The 16,907-nt window shown below is 41.9% G+C and overlaps 1 protein-coding gene across 4 annotated transcripts in view; it reads right to left on the bottom strand.

Annotated features, from left to right (window-relative positions):
• The window catches only part of IGF2BP2 (insulin like growth factor 2 mRNA binding protein 2), a 155,352-nt gene extending 138,977 nt beyond the window's left edge, over window positions 1-16,375 (bottom strand). For all 4 annotated transcript variants that reach the window (XM_038583625.1, XM_038583623.1, XM_038583626.1 and 1 more), the window contains exons 1-2: window positions 16,101-16,375; window positions 14,478-14,538 (exon numbers count right to left, since the gene is read on the bottom strand). In XM_038583625.1, coding sequence (XP_038439553.1) covers window positions 14,478-14,538; window positions 16,101-16,278 — 239 coding nt within the window. In that variant the 5' untranslated portion in view covers window positions 16,279-16,375. The remainder of the gene's footprint in view (window positions 1-14,477; window positions 14,539-16,100) is intronic.
• Window positions 16,376-16,907: the final 532 nt, after the last annotated feature.

Here is a 16,907-nt window from a genome sequence, read left to right on the forward strand (position 1 = left end):
GAATAATAACACTGAATCTGATAACACTACGATTAACCCATCCTTCTTAAAAAAAAAAAAAAAAAAGACTGATTTGCAAAACCTATTCTGCTTCCACCAAATCTAAAGTTTTGCTTCCTAATACTCATTTGGAAGCCCTGTGCAACTGCTCTTTGCAGCTCACCTCATGTTTTAAAGGGCCTTTGTACCTAAAATGTCCGTGAAGGTTTCATTCTACTCATGCCAAAGATTCAGTACAAAGACTGAAAACCCATTCACAAAAGAGTAAAATCCTTGAACTGCTATTTCTACCCACCCTCAGTTTGGAAATAAAGAAGAAGAAAACAGATAAAAACAAATTATTAAGGATACTTTATTATGGCTTTAATTTTAAAAATTGAAAAATTTTAATGAGCAGCTAATCTCACTTTTCAAGGCATTCAATGTGAAGCAGTGGTAACAAGACAAGAACAAGATCTTGTGGAACTTCAAAATTATAAAGTTCAAAAGATCAGTCCAAAAAATAGAGCTAGCTATTTTTATGGAACTGATGACCATGAGATGTTTCAAAAATGTGGGAAACCAAATGAAATCCTGAATTCCCAGACTCCTATATGTCACTCATTATGTCTTACCATAGATACCTAATTTACGTTCTCCAAGACATGCACTTTACCTCACCATCACCATCCTAATGAGTTATTTTACATAAGTTTTAGAATAAAAAGATATTTTTTCAAATGTAATCCAACCATCCTGCTAGCATCTTTGTTTTTCAGTTTTTTGGGTTTTTTTGGTAAAGGTCCCTTAGGTAACTGACAGTTTTCATTTAGTTTGGCCTTAATGAGTATTTACTGCACCCGGGGCCCAGGAGCAGAATCCATATGGCTTTCAATTTCCTCAACTTAAATACAAGAAAGTGCAACAATAACCAAAACACTTTTCAAAATATTTAAAAGCACTACTTTTCACCACTGATTTTTTCCTGCTGAGTACACGCTATACTTTTTAAAACTACCTGCCTTATGGGATGTTGATTTACGGGCAAAACTCAAGTTCTCATTTTTTTTTTAATTTTTTCATTTATTTATGATAGTCACACAGAGAGAGAGAGAGAGGCAGAGACACAGGCAGAGGGAGAAGCAGGCTCCATGCACCGGGAGCCCGACGTGGGATTCGATCCCGGGTCTCCAGGATCGCGCCCTGGTCCAAAGGCAGGCGCCAAACCGCTGCGCTACCGAGGGATCCCTCAAGTTCTCATTTTAAAAAAATGTTTGCGGGATCCCTGGGTGGCTCAATGGTTTGGTGCCTGCCTTTGGTCCAGGGCGTGATCATAGAGTCCTGGGCTCAAGTCCCACCTTGGGTTCCCTGTGTGAAGCCTGCTTCTCCCTCTGCCTGTGTCTCTGCCTCTCTCTCTCTCTCTATCTCCCTCGGATAAATAAAATCTTTAAAAAAAAAACAAAAAAAGAGAAGGACTTCCCTCTCACTCATAGACCAACCTTAAAGGTAGGAGATGGTAACCATAATGGAGAGAATCTTCAGCAATATTTTATAGAAGCTGCAGATTTTCATGAGGCAGAGATGGCAAACTAGCAACCCACAGGCCAGATTCAACCTACAAGCTATCTTCTTTGACCCTCACAGTGTCTCTACAAGAATTTTTGAATTGTTGCTGATATTTAACATAAGAATTCTGACTTCCAGCTTCTTTTGAAAAATCAGATTTGAGAATAGTGGCCTTACATTTCCACATGGTAACAGGTGGCTAAAGCTGACTTAAGAGCTACCCCTCCTGTACTTCACAGAAGAAACCTCACACCTTGCTACCACTTATATCATCTGCAGGTATTTGAGTGTGGATCCCTGTAAATATATGATGGTTTCTTGTAACAGTCACTACAAAACTTGGATGTATGATATGAAATCAGCAATCGTCAAAGACCAGTCTTCAGGAAGCTGGAGCAATGGAAGCTCAGAGGAGAGTGTCTCTCTCTCTCTCTCTCTCTCTCTCTCTCTCTCATAATGAAAACCACCCAGGAGGCTCTTTAAATAACACAGAAGGCAAAGTCCAAGGACTTTAAGTACGGCCCCCAAGAGTCCTTGACCACAGGTTAAGAAATCACTGAGAGAATAACATATACTATTTGAAATAATATCCTGTTTTGGAAGAAGACTCATGCGTGCAGGATTGATACTGTGCAAGTGTATATTAGAGGATCATGGTTTATGTCCCTTCTGACTTGTGAGGCATCCACTAACCAGTTCAAAATATTCTGAAGATCACCCCTGTATTTATGGAAACCCATCATATGTGACAGATAAAAGTAGGGATGATAATAAATCTTAAAAAAAAAAAAAAAAAAAGGAGCAGCCCCGGTGGCGCAGCGGTTTGGCGCCGCCTGCAGCCCAGGGTGTGATCCTGGAGACCCGGGATCGAGTCCCACATTGGGCTTCCTGCATGAAGCCTGCTTCTCTCTCTGCCTGTGTCTCTGCCTCTCTCTCGCTCTCTCTGAATGAATAAGTAAATCTTAAAAAAAAAAAAAAAAAAAAAAAAGTAGGGATGCTCTGCTTGAAGAAGGGGCAAGCGGTCCAACCTGCTTGGACCTCCTGAAGCAAAACTTACTGTTGAAGAATGAGTAGGTCCCCTGTCACCAGACTCATCATTCTTCAAAGTTAGTTGATTCTAATGGCTCTGCTAAGAACTGGAGTGCAATCATTGGCTAAGGAGCTCCCTAGAAAAGTTCCCGAAGGGCAAACCTTCAGTGCTATTGATTATAGAAAAATCCATAGATTTAGTAGTCTGGCATGCAGATGGCAAAGCAAACATTTGTTACTAAAGCAAAAGTGACAGGCCATTCTGCAGGAAGTGGATTTAGAAGTAGCAAACTTTCCTCGAGAAAGAGCTTTGGGGATCTGCCGGAATGCCTGAACAAGGAATGGACTCAAGGTCCAGAATTATATACCATTGGTCAGGTAACTTTCAAACTGTTTTCTAAAGCAGCAAACCCCTTTTCTGAACCAAATTCTAGACCGAACTCCAATACATAAAACTGCAGCAAATACAGCTGTTTTCTGATTGAAATGTAGTTAAGAAGCCAGGATCTCCCATGTACATATATCCACTTCTTCCTTCCCATAAATCTGGCATCTCCTCAGAATCCTAAGCTTTCGTGGAACATAGTATTAAAAGTACTGCCATGGGGAATAAAAGAGGACTTTGGCTTGGCGATTTTTTTTTTAAAGATTTATTTATTTATTTATTTATTTATTTATTTGAGAGAGAGAGAGAGAGAGAGAGAGCGCACGCACACATGAGCAAGGGGAGAGGCAGAAAGAGAGGGAGAATATCTCAAGCAGGCTTGACTCCCTACTGAGTGTGGAGCCTGATGTGGGGCTCTGTCTCACAACCCTGAGATCATGACCCAAGCCAAAACAATAGTCGGAAACTTAATTGACTGAGCCATCCAGGTGTCACAGGCCTGAAAATTTCTAAGTCCAGTATTAACACCTTGCTCATCATCATAAACTAAAGCCACAAATTTTCAATATTACTGAAAAATTATTATTTTGAAATCATTAAAATAGACATGTACAGCAAACCATTAATACATAAATCAATGAACCAAAGAGCTAACTCTTCCCTGCCAAATCTCCTAAGATGTATAAAAAATTACATTAGAACCAACCACCTGTTCCCAGTCTTTTATAACCCTTAAAACAAAATGTCAGCTTCACTTGCCTACTTCATAAAACTAAATCCCTGTCTTCTTTATTTAAAACTAAATAACCAGCACCTTTTTCATCTCAAATCTTTTGTAAATTAAAAAAAAAATGAATGTAAATTGTTTTTAAATATTAAAGGGAAAAAAAATTAAAAGTATTCATCGACTAGTATTTTATTCTTTATTCCTTGAAAGGAAGGCTAAATCCAACATTTTAAAATATCTGAGCTTAGGGGTACCTGGTGGGTTGGTGGTTGGCGTCTGCCTTTGGCTCATCCCGGGGTCCTGGGATGGAGTCCCACATTGGGTTCCCGGCAGGGAGCCTGCTTCTTCCTCTGCCTATGTCTGCTTTTGTGTGTCTCTCAGGAATAAATAAATAAAATCTTTTTTAAAAAATTAAAAAGTAAAATATCTGAGCTTAAAACTTGGCTTCTAAAGACCCTTGTTTCTAAAGATCATCCTTAGTAGTGACAAAACTCAGTTTTCTTTTTTTTTTTTTAATTTATTTTTTATTGGTGTTCAATTTACTAACATACAGAATAACCCCCAGTGCCCGTCACCCATTCACTCCCACCCCCCGCCCTTCTCCCCTTCTACCACCCCTAGAAAACTCAGTTTTCAAAAGCTTATTTTACAAATTTAGTGTCTATTATTTGAGGATATCACTATTAGTATGAAAAGGAAGGGAGAAAAAGTACAGCAAGATCCAGTAGAAAGGCCAGATTATTTATGCATCCACAAAATTTTTTTCTATCCTTCAATGGCATTTGGGGGGAAAATAAAAAGATGTTTTCCCTTTACAAAGAATAAATACAATTACACTTTAGGGGGGAAGAAAAGTAGCCTAAATTTTCAACACTGGGAAATTCCTTCCCAAATTTTCAACTCCTCACAAAAGCCAGCAACGTTTGACCTCCCTCACCAACCACTGATGAGTGAGTATGTGTGTCTGTGTGTCTGTCTGCTGCACTTTCCCAGTAAGTGTATGCCACAGAACCATACATTCCAACACATTGAGCAAGCGCACACACTCCTCCCTGGCTTCCCCAAACTCAGCCAGTGAGGGGGCACTGCACTGGATGCAGGCCTGCACACCAGGCACCTTCTAGCCCTGGCCATCCCCAGGGAAATGCAAAGGGCAAGAGGGGAGAGAGGGAGAGAGGGAGAAAGAGGGAGAGAGAGGGAGAGAGAAAGGAAGTGGCCAGTACAGGGCCTCATAGAAAGAAATGTAAAACCTTTTGTGGGGCAGGCCAGCCACATACTCCTAGAGTTTTTAAATGTCAAAGAATAAATTCTGTGAGATTCGCAGTTCTGCTGTCACCACTGGAGTCCCTTACTCTTTTCTATACCCTATCAGGGAGTACCAGTCTTTCCCCTGTGCTCTGGAATTAGAGACTGCATGAGCTGTATGACATAGTTCACTCAGTCACCAAGCTCCTATGGCCACCTAGCTCCTGTCCTCCTTCCTTCCTTCTCTCCCTCCAAATATCTTTCTCTCTCTCCCTTTCTTCCTTCCTTCTAATTGAAGAAGCCAAATCGTATTTTTTTTTTACTGTTAAACCATTTAATCATCTCTGATTCTCTCAAAGATGCACAAATATTTTACTCCAAAATCTTATCCATACAACTATGAAGAAAAACATTCATTTTCCAAATATGCATTGTTGAAATTACAAACATCAAAAGAGACTCAAGTAAATGGTCTCCACAAAATACAGTTATAGCCTGTCCTCACATAAGTTTTTTTCAAAATATCTTCTATTTTGTGAATTGGTTTGAGGTTAACCTGTCTGCAAAATCACCTTTTGATTATGAATTTTTTACTTTGCTTTTTGAAGAGAAAAAGTAAAGAGAAGATGTAGCAAGATAGCAAAAATGTCTTCTCTGATAACATTTTAAGCTCTATTAGAGGCTACTGAGAAAAGTTATTATTTTTTAATCATAATGTTCATAAGATTTTTTTTAATCAAAAAAGCACAACGTCTATATCTAGAAGCAAAACTTCTGTCTCATTTCATTGATGGTATAATTCTATCTTACATCTTGTTTACTTAAAAAAAGTCACCAATGTACTGTATAATGTTTAAGTGTTGTATCAAAAAGAACATATACATCTTTCTACTCCCTGTACTTTCACTGACATTTTCATGTGTCAAAAAGGTTTAAAATTTTCTGACGTAAGATGAATCATTTTATGGAAAGCGATTTGTGAGAATCCCAGATTTTCCTTCTCTAGACCATACACATTTATACACAGATGAAAATGAAAGCATGCCAAACTTTGTGTAACATTCTAGGTCCTAAACAAAAAAGCCTGAGTCTTTTTACAGGATTTAAAATATATATGTATCTGGCCCAAAAGCATGAATACAGACCCTCTCACCACGCTGCATATACATTATATTTTTTACACTTCATTTCTGGCCACAACAATTCTTAAAACCATCTCTCTTTTAAATTACTAATGCCTCTACAATAGGAAGGACGGCTTCAGAAAGTGTCCTCAAATTATGACTAGCACTTTTAGTTGCTTTTCAATTATACTAAATTAGAAATAACTAAACTTCAGCCCCGTATCTTCCTCAGCATACCCATCCTCTACATGTAAATTTTATTTCTTATTCTGAGTTGGGAAAAATAAAGGTACTCTATAACCTATGTAAACATTATCACAACTCCTGCTTTACTGGTAGGCTGCTGTTGCTATATTCAGATAAGGAGGAGAGCAGGACAGCAAAGGTGATAGGACCACTGTCTCTTTGAAGCAGGTTTGGGCAGGTGGAAGGAGTTGTTGCTTCTGAGTCCGAAACCTTAAAGCCCTATCTATAAAAGGGATGATGTACAGCTGTCTCCCGGCTGTTGTAAGGATACAATAAGATACCCAGAAGGCCCAGTACAGGGCCTAGCACAGGATCTACCTCGTAAATATTAGTTACCTTCCTTCTCCATCTTCAGAATCAGAATTCCACAGAACGTGGAACAGAACCCTTACTCCAGACTGTACTAACTTAAAGAAATGAAATGTGTGGGGAGTTGGAAATAATCTTCTTACCTATTATTTATTTTATTTATTTTATTTTATTTTTATTATTTTCTTGATAATGCCTTCTTTCCTCCCACTACCACCATATACATGATAGTACACAAAAGGTTTTTTTTTTTTTTTTTAAGCTTTATTTATTCACGAGAGACACAGAAAGAGAGAGGCAGAGACACAGGCAAAGGGAGAAGCAGGCTCCCTACCGGCAGCCCCATGCGGGACTCATCAGGATCACGCCCTGAGCCGAAGGCAGAGGCTCAACCACTGAGCCATCCAGGCGTCCCAATTGTACACAAAAGTTAAAGGTAACAAGAGGATAAACGTAGGAAAAGTTTATAATTAAGGGGAAATGAAACTATACTTCACATGATTAGTTATTTAGTGTATGTTTTTGAGTGATTATATCATTAATGAAGACCTCTGAAAACTTCATGGATGCTATCCCTACTGATACTCATTCCATCCCCACAGAAGAGGCCAAATGCCATGTTCTGTACAGAAAGTGAAGCAGAGAGACACCAAATCTAGGGAAAGACCTGGCAGTCTCCAGGAAAAAAACCAAAACACAGTCCTGACCTCCAGCAGTGGGTTGGTTAAAACCCATGAAGAACCCACCCAAGTGATTCCTTGAGCTAGATTTTCCTTTACCACAAGGCTTATAGTCTTGACCAGGGGTACAGCTCACTGCCTAATGTGTGTGGAGCAAGATGTCCGGAGATACGTCTTTCCTGGCAGTGTTCTATTTCATAGCACAAGGAATGCAACCACTGAAAAAAGCAACAAACTCCAACCCCACTTCTGTCTATGGGCAAGCATGGTGATAGGAGGAGGGAATGCTGCTGGTAATGTTTAAATTGCCTCTGTTTGTTTCTAATTATTTTTGTTTCTAAAAAACTATAACAAAGTACAGATCACTCAGATTGATGTAAGAATAAGACTGCAAAAGGGTCATTCACGAACAAAACTATTTTCATGTATTTCCATCACTCTTGAATGGCACCCTTTAAGCCTTACAACACTCTTGACTGAATTCTTTAATTTAAAAAAGTGTGGGGAAAAAAGTTCTCAGCACACCGGACTGGAGGATCAGAAGACCCGGGCTCTAATGAGCCCCAGCCCCCAGCATTACTATTCAAAAGCCACGTGGACTTAGGCAAATTATTAAATCTCTCTGAAACTAAGTTTCCTCATCAGAAAAAAGGGGAGAATATTACTTGTCCTAACTGCTTCACATAATTATTATTTGGAATAAATGAAATAATGTGTTGAAGAGGCTGGGACATCATGAGCACTATATGAGTGTAAGATGCAGGCACATAAAAATATATGTATCTCCCTGAGAGAATGCTACTAGCATTATTTACACACCAGCACATGGAATCATGAAACAATCTTTCTGTTCACATTTAAAACAAAAATTAAAAAATCCAAGCTTTCCCCTAAGGCAAATTCTCATGCACTGGCACATATTAATTATATGATAATGAGAAAAACTGAAAACATTCTCATTGCAATTGGTCCCATACATACTTTCCTGGTCATTAGGTACAACATTTCTTATGATACAGGTAAATATCAGAAAGTCTAAAATATGCATCAGAACTCTTCATTTTCATTTACTGGACTTATTAAAACACCTATTTTATGAAACGTTCTTGACAGTAAAAAGAATGAGGAAATTCTTAGTAATGTTCACATTTTAAGAATAAAGTACAGAATAGATAAATAACAAGGAAATCAGGGAAGAAATAAACAAAATGTATCTCAAAAATGTAAGCCTATTACATAGTGAGAAACAGAGGCTTGGGAAGGAGACATATATCTATTCAATGATGGACACTGGGTTAGCTCTTAGATTTGATGGCCTGCTATTAGTGTAAAAGCATCCATTTTCTCTGGTCTACTTAATCTTTACCTCAATATGCCGTCAAACTCTAAACCAAGTTATAGAAACAATTATTATATCCTCCTTTGCCTCTGGAAACCAAAGCAACAGAATCTGAATTTTTCTATAAAGGAAAATAATTCTTCTTCACTATTTTATGGAAAGACCAAAGTACATGATCAAAACAGGAAAAAGAAAAACCTTAAAAATAATGCTCTGAGCACTCTGCAATTTTGCTACCCAAAATAGAACGCATACAGTCCATGCCACCAAATGAAAATTACAAGTTTGTAAGCAAGAAGTCAAATTATAAAGTAAAAGATTTTTTAAGATATTTTAATGATGATAAATGGGAGGACAGACGGTTAATCTTTACTTGTAGGTGTTTGTTGTTTATTTGCTACTATGTTTTCTTCAATGATAAGTGTTCTGAATGACTACCCAAACTGATTGGACTTGAATTTCTCTGTAAAAAGGATAAACTTTGACTAATAAATTATTTGGGCATGTTTTGTTAAACAGAATTATCCCATCCTTCAAATTAAGTTAATCATAACTTCTGAGAGATTACACTTTTGACTAAAAGTTTCAGAAAACTGGTTTTTAAAAACTGACTTAGCCAAGCCACATCACTCTCTTCTTCAACACCAGAAAGAACAGTGAAGACACTCTGGTGGCGTGTAGGTGAAATTTTTAGAAATATATTTTGAAACTTATGGTTCAACTTTTTTAAGTCTCCAAAGAAACCAGTTCAATATTTATGCTTCTAATGAAATTGTCAGAATACTTCTGCTGTACAAAATAATATACTGTCTTTCACAGTACAGAATTTATAAATGAAAATGTATATTCAAATCTTGAATTTTCTAACATTTATAAAAATGGCTTATGAATCATCAGAGCCTTCACAGAATCACTGAGCTAACTCTATTAGTGAGAGGGGATATCTTAACAAAAAGAAGGGTAGACTGTGCATTGGATAGCCCTTACAGCAGCAGCTCCCTCACTGCAGAAGTCACTACAGGTGCCCAAGCCCTGGCTTCCATAAGGTTAACCACCTACAAGAATTATGCATCACTCAAAACAAATACCAATTCCCTTTGTTACAAGGTTCAAACACCCAGCAATTTTCATTTGCCTTGCCTAAATCCAGAGCAAATGTTGCTCAATTAAAGATTTCCTCCTCTTCCCTCTTGATACCATCTGTCTGAAACTACTGTCCCCCCACAAAGCACACATGCACACAGACACCCATGTGCACACACCCCACTGAATCACAGAGATGACACACTTAGCTCAAATAATATTCTCTCACAACTCTAACCAATTGCTCATCTACTTTCGAGAATTTCATTAGAAGACTTGAATGAGTGATTCAGCAATAGACAACAAATATTTAGAGAGTTGAGAAGTATCAAATATGTGTAAAAAGTTTCTGTAGAAATCTGATTTTCATAGTTTTGACTTTTAATAAATGTGCCCAAGTTACTATGCTTTAATGCACATTTCAACATTATTTACATTCCCCCAGCTGAAAAACTGGAGCAACCTCCATAAAACAAAAACATTTACTCAAAATAGTTAGGATGTTAATTTTGATATGCAATTAGTTCTAAATCAGCTAATGTCCTTTAAAAAAAAATTCTTTCTAAAGAAAATACATTATACCACCATGTATAAAAAGGTATTGTACAAATACTAATCTCTCATCTTTATGCAATCTCAGGTTAAAATAATAAAAAACAAAACTCTGAGACCATCTCTTACTGGCCATAATTACAAGGAAACACTATTTTAAAAAACAGCATTTGACAAATGTATCAAACATCACCAAATCTCCTTTTAGAATTAATGTTTAGATGTAGCCATTTAATACTTTTATAAATTGCTATAATACGAATATAAAACTGAGATGAATTTGACAAACTGGAAAATCAAGTACTACATAAAAAGTATTTTGATTTGTAGTTTTCAATGGTTTTTAATATTTAGCTAAATAACACAAAATCAACATCAAATGAGCAGTCATTTAATATTTGTAGGCTACAACTTTAAATCTACATTATCACTTGAATTATCAATTAATTCTTTTCTTTACTGCTTCTATTTCAATTCTAATACTTATCTCTTAAAGGTCATGAAAATGTGTAATTCTTTATGATATTGCCTAAAACCATATGAAAAAATTACTAGCTTTTTTAAAAATGGGAAACTAAACGTCCAACCCAAAGCCAAATCATAAACTACCTCAGTTTGACATGTATTTTACATTAATATATGTTATAGCCAGCCACACATGGACTCTATATAATTAAATTCAAGCATTAATTTTTAATTCAACAAATTCTTTAATTAGAAGGCTACCATATGATTTTAACCTAAAAAAGTCTTCTCTGTTGCTTCAAAATTAAAAATTGATGCAGCAAAAGCCTTTGTTGGGGGGAGAGCTTGAGGTTGGGTGATTTTTTTTTTCTTTTTGGTATTTAATTCAACTATACACAATGTAGTACATACAAGCAAAATACAATTGAGATACTGTTTTCTTTAACATTCCTATAGGAGACTGAATTCATTTGCATTGGAGAGAACACAATTACTGATTTTTAACTCATGAAAGACAAATTCATAGCTTTTTCCTACACTACCTCATAGTATTCACACCATCTCAGTGAAAGCACGTCTAGCACCACTTGGTTACTTCCTAGCAGTGGGCAGAAATTGCATTTTTCAAAGTTTTGTTTCTCACAGAATCATTCAACTTTAGTTACAAAGCACATTCAGGTTAGCGTATGTCTTGGCTCAAAACAATTTATGTGATGTGTATGCGTGCATGCATGTGTGTATAGATACATATGCAGATATATGTATATGTATTGAAACCAAACTCTCTTCAACATCAAAAATGAAATTTCTGTCAAGGAAGTTTCTACAACTTTTAACAGAATTTTAAAGTCACTACAGTTTTCTTCCTCTTGAAGCAATCTTTGATTTATATATACTACCAAGAAATATGAATAGAGAAAAAAAGATCCAAAGGTTTTTATTCAACAGAGCCTGAAACCAACTTAGAAAGTAAAAAAAAAAAAAAGAAAAAGAAAAGAAAAGAGAGAGAAAAAAAATTAAAATTAAAAAAAATAGATGGTTTGTCTATGGTTTGCATTACAGTAATTTGCATCTAATAAGAATGAAACACATGTGGCAAAAAGGAAAAAAGAGTTTTCTACTGATGACCCTGAGAAAATAATGGTTACCTAGTCTGTCTACTATAATAGCACATATAAAAATGATGCTAGAATTGTATTTAACAAAAGATCCATTGGTAAGCAAATGGCATGCCAATAATTTCATGACTTAAGATAAAAACATCTCCTCCCAAAGTATCATTAGCTTAAAAAAAAATCTATTTGGAATGCAGATACTAAAAACTCATTCTTGAAAACAGAAAGAAATCAGAACAATATAAAGAAAATGAGTACTCAATTGCTGAATGATCTTTAAGCAAGCAAGCAATGAGGATGAATTGTTTTCTTCACATTTTCACTTCAACTAACACAAAAACCACATATAGAACTGACTTAACGCTGACAAATTTACTTCTAACTTGTTAAATTTCATGGAAATGCAACAAAGGAACACCAAAATAGTCACCATATAACATAAAAGCTTTGGTTTCAAATGTCACAGTACCCTGCTTTTGAAAGCCAGCACCGTGGTAGTGCCCTGTACATGAGAACATCCAGCTGCTTCATCCCAGGGGTCTGAGCTCAGTACACATCGCCAGGCATTAGCCATCTCTCCCTTAGCCTGCAGTACAAGTAACTAATTCCTGCATTTTCAACCAATAAAGGAAAGGGGAAAAAAAAGAGTAAAACCATCCAATCAGAAATGATGCAACCCTCTACAGCAGCAGCTTATGCATACATTTGGTATGTCAGACGTCTTCAGGGTAGTGAATCACACACAGCGCATTTTAATCTACCTCCTAGGTATTTCATATCGCCCACATGTTCAAAGAAATTATGTACTAATAGGGCTGTAGAGGTCCTAGTTTGCTCTTTATTTAATTGATATTAAAAATTTGGGGCATGCTTTTAATTCTGAACTCTAAAATAAACACAACAAAATTATTTAAATAACACTCTGGCTAACAGCAAATACCTCTTCATTTTGAAAGAAAAATATTTAGAAGTTTATTTGTGAGAAGTCTTAGGAGATGTTAATAACTTTAGAGAAAACAGTATTTCCCTTACATTGCAACATGAAATACTGTACTTTGCAACATGAAATGACACATTAAAGTTAAAACTCGGGTGATCTTTATTAATTATAACCCAAAAAAGGACTCAAAACAGCTATGCAGCCAACAGAACTAGGCACTTATACGATAACAGCCCATCAAATGTTTTAGGCGGTTCTTTCAAACCTTGTTCAATATATTCATCAAACTTCCAAGTGTTGCATGAAGAGCAATTTAAACTTACACTAAGTACCTAATATATCAGAAAGCTTCAACTTGGATTTCTCAGGCAAAAAAAAAAAAATTATAGAAAAGCACACAAATTAAAATACTTAACTGGAAAACCAGTTACACACTATATCTGTTCCTAGAGAGAAGAACTAGCTTACTATTATTACACATGAAACTGCAAATCATAACTTTTGCCTTTTTTTAAAAGGCGTTCCCTTTGTGATATGCCACAGAATCATTTGCAAACAAAAGATATCCTGTTGCTTAGTTAAAATAAAAGTATCTGAAAACGTGCCCACAATTTTCAAAAATCTCTTTAATAAAATAAGTATTTACAAAATTAGTACAGTTTGTTTTAAAATCTATTCAATCCTGGCACAAATCAAGTAAGTGGTCACACTCCTGAGTATCATAAATTGTAAAGGTGGTAAATCAAAGACTTCACTTAGTTTTCAATCCAGCTACTTAATGACTAATGGTGAAGAAATGTATGTGAATGGGATATAAACTAAGTTACGACACAAGAGAGGAAAAAAAAAAAAAAACCTAGAATGAGTAATAAAGGGCCCCAATTTAAAGTCCACAATACACTTTAAACAAAGATGTTCTCCCTCATTCTCTCCTCATAGAGAGATATTTCTCATGTAGGCAAATCACTGTGGAGAAATCCAACTTCCACCAAACTCTTTACGCCTTCATTAACAACAGTGCACTTAAATATAACTATAGATTTCACAAAGATACTTGGTTAGCCTCAGACATATCTTAAAAGCAACAACAACAAAACGCTCAGAAGCAACAGTCAGTAGTCTCAGTGACTCAAAAAGTCTGGCTTTTTAACTACCACCCAATGCAAACAACCTACTTCTTTAGAGTGCTATGCAAAATACTGACCCCTTACTGAATTATTTTATTATTCAACGCTAAGCTATCTGAAAAAGAAAACTAATTAATCGCGAAGTTTAGTTAAGCAATTTAGTTGACAAAGTAAATATTTACTCTTAACATCTCACAGGAAGTCTTGACAAGCATTTGTTGCCACTGTGCTGGGGGGGGTAGGGCTGGGAGTGGGGGGGTGGGGGGTGGGAGGCAAGTTTTGATAAACAAGTTTAACGGTCCCAGCGAATTTCACACAGCTAGGGTTCGCCACCCCTCACCCCCAATAAGGCACCAGATATTTTCCAAAGTACAGTAAACACCTTATATAATGAAAGTAAAAAAAAAAAATGTAACTTTCTAGACTATGTTATCTCCACTAACAAAACAAACAAAAGCCTCCCTTTTTAAAACCACAAAAGCACATTAAAAAAAAAAAAAAACGGAGCGTATTTCTGTATTTACACGTAAGCCCTATCACGAAATAACTAAGCAAAATATATTTACCTGAGCTTTTTAGAGACTGAGTAATCAACTTCCATGATTTTCCCATGCAATTCCACTTTACCTTTAAAACAGAAATTAAAGCACTCAGAACCTTCCTTAGATCAAAGCGGCGGGGGTCTAGGAGGGGCACGCACAGAACTGCACGCTCGGGCTCCGCCTTCGGGCGCCCTCCAGGGGTCTCCTCCCCGCCTCGAGCTGGGCAAACTTGGCTCCCGGTGGGAAGCAAGGTGGGCGCCCCGACTCTTTGGACGAGGTGGGAAGGGCGCGAGCCCGGATCCGACCCCAGGTATAGCTGTGGGTGGCATTACCGGAAAAACAAATTTAATAAAGAGCGGCGCCAATTTGAAAGGATGAGCTCATTTGAAACTCAAGCTGCAGGGCTGGCGCGGCCCCGCTGCTCGCCCGGCCCCCACCTCTCCAAGCCGCTGACCCGGGCCCCGGAGGCTCCGCTGCGCCCCCCTCCCCGCCCTCCCCACCCCGCGGCCCCGACGAGGCGCACCGGAGCCCCCCCGCCCCGCCCCCACCCCGCCTCCCCCCCGGGGGCCGCCGCCGCGGGCGCCCGGTCCCGGCCGGCTCCGGGGTGTCACCTTGGCCTGGCGGCCGCCCCGCCCCCCCCCCGCGCGCCGGTGGGCCGGGGGCTCGGGCCGGCCGGGGCGCGGGGGGCTCGGGGGGCGCGGGCTCCGGCGGGCGGGCGGCGAGCGCGGCTCCGAGCGGTGCGTGTGCGAGAGGGCGAGTTGGGGAGTGCGCGCGCGCGCCAGTGTGTGTGTGTCGCTCTCCGTCTCCCGTCTGGGCTCCGGCGCTCTCGCGGGCCCCCCGGTCGCCTCTTTCCCGGTTCTCAGCCCGGGGCCCCCACCGAGTTGAGACAGGGCACCTCGTAGAAAGGTGCTTCTGGCCGAGCGGGAGGCGGGGGGGCCGGCGGCGGAAAGCCCCCAGCCCCGAGTTCTTCTCAATAAAATCGGACAAAAAATTCAGAGAAAAATAGGAGCGCTTGAGAGACGAGCGAGAGGGGACGGCGGCTCGGGAGAGGGACCGAGAGCGGGCGCCGTCGTGCAGGGGCCGGGGCTGGGGGGCGGGGGGGGCACCGAGACCCCGGAGGGGACCGTCAGGGCGGCGCCGAGGGGGCTCCGAAAGTGGGGGGCCGCGGGGCGCGGTGGGGAGGGGGCCAGCGAGGGGCGCGCGGCTCCGGGGGCGCGGGGGGCGAGAGGTCCGGGCACGCGGGCTGTGCGGGGCGGGGGGGGTCCCTGACAAAGGGGGGGCGGCAAGGTCAGGGGACAGCGGGCACGGGGGGCTCTCCGGGGATGGGGGTGGGGAAACTCCGGAGAGCGGCGCGGGCAGCCTGCGGGAGGGGGGCGCCCCCAGAGCGCGGGCGAGCCCCGGGCACCCTCGCAGCGGCACGGGGGTCGCCCCGGGGCTGCGGCCGGGAGCGCGCGGGGCGGGGGGGGTCCGGCGCGGCGGGGGGAGGGGAGCGGGCCGGCGCCGAGAGTTGAGGGTCTGGTGCGGGGAAGTGAGCGTGCGGGCGCGGGAGCCCCCGCCGGGCGCCGCCCGCAGGCTCGGCCTCCCTCCGGGCGCCGTCCCGGCCCGAGCTGGGCGAGGCGGGGGGAGGGGGCGGCGGCGACTGCTCACCCGAGAGGGTCTCGATGGCGCGGATGGCCCAGTTCTGGTCGGGGTAGTCCACGAAGGCGTAGCCGGACTTGAGCAGGACCTGTCCCGCCAGGGGCAGCTTCCTGTCCCCGAAGAGCTGCCGGAGGTCGTCGGCGGTGACGGCGGGGCTCAGGTTCCCGATGTAAAGCTTGTTCATCATCCGTCTCTTCCCCGAGAGCCCGCGGCTCCCCCGGCCCGGTACCCGGCGCTCCTCGCCTCCTCCGCTGCCCTCGTCTCTCCTCCTCCTCCTCCTCCTCCTCCTCCTCCTCCTCCTCCTCCTCCTCCTCCGCCCCCCCTCCCCGCCCTCCGCCCGCCCGCCCGCCACCCACCCCCACCCTCAGCCTGGCTCCCCCCACCGCGGCCGGCCCGGCCCGCCCGGGGGCAGAGGCGGAGGCGGGGACTCGGCGCGGCTGCCTCCTCGGGGCAGAGTCCCGGGCCGGGCGGCGGCGCGCGGACAAAGCGCTCTCTCTGCCTCCCTCTCGCTCGCTCTCAAGGCGGTGGCGGGAGGAGGAGCAGCGGCGGGCGGCGGCAGCGCACCCCGCGTGTGTGTGTGTGTGTGTGAGAGTTTGTACGGGCGTGTGCGCCGCCGAGAGTGAGCGAGCGAGCGCCCCCTCCCCGCCCCGCGCCGCGCCGCCGAGCCCCGAGCCCCCCGCGCGGCTCCCCGGGCTCTGCCTCCCGCCGGGCGGGCGGAAGCGGGTCGCGGCCCGGGGCCGGGGCGCCCGGAGCCCGAAGCCCGGAGCCCGGAGCCCCGGCGGGCGCGGCGCGGAGGCCGGGCGTGCGGCGGGGCGG

The sequence above is a fragment of the Canis lupus genome, chromosome 34, assembly GCF_011100685.1.
Source record: "Canis lupus familiaris isolate Mischka breed German Shepherd chromosome 34, alternate assembly UU_Cfam_GSD_1.0, whole genome shotgun sequence".
Taxonomy (NCBI): Eukaryota; Metazoa; Chordata; class Mammalia; order Carnivora; family Canidae; genus Canis; species Canis lupus.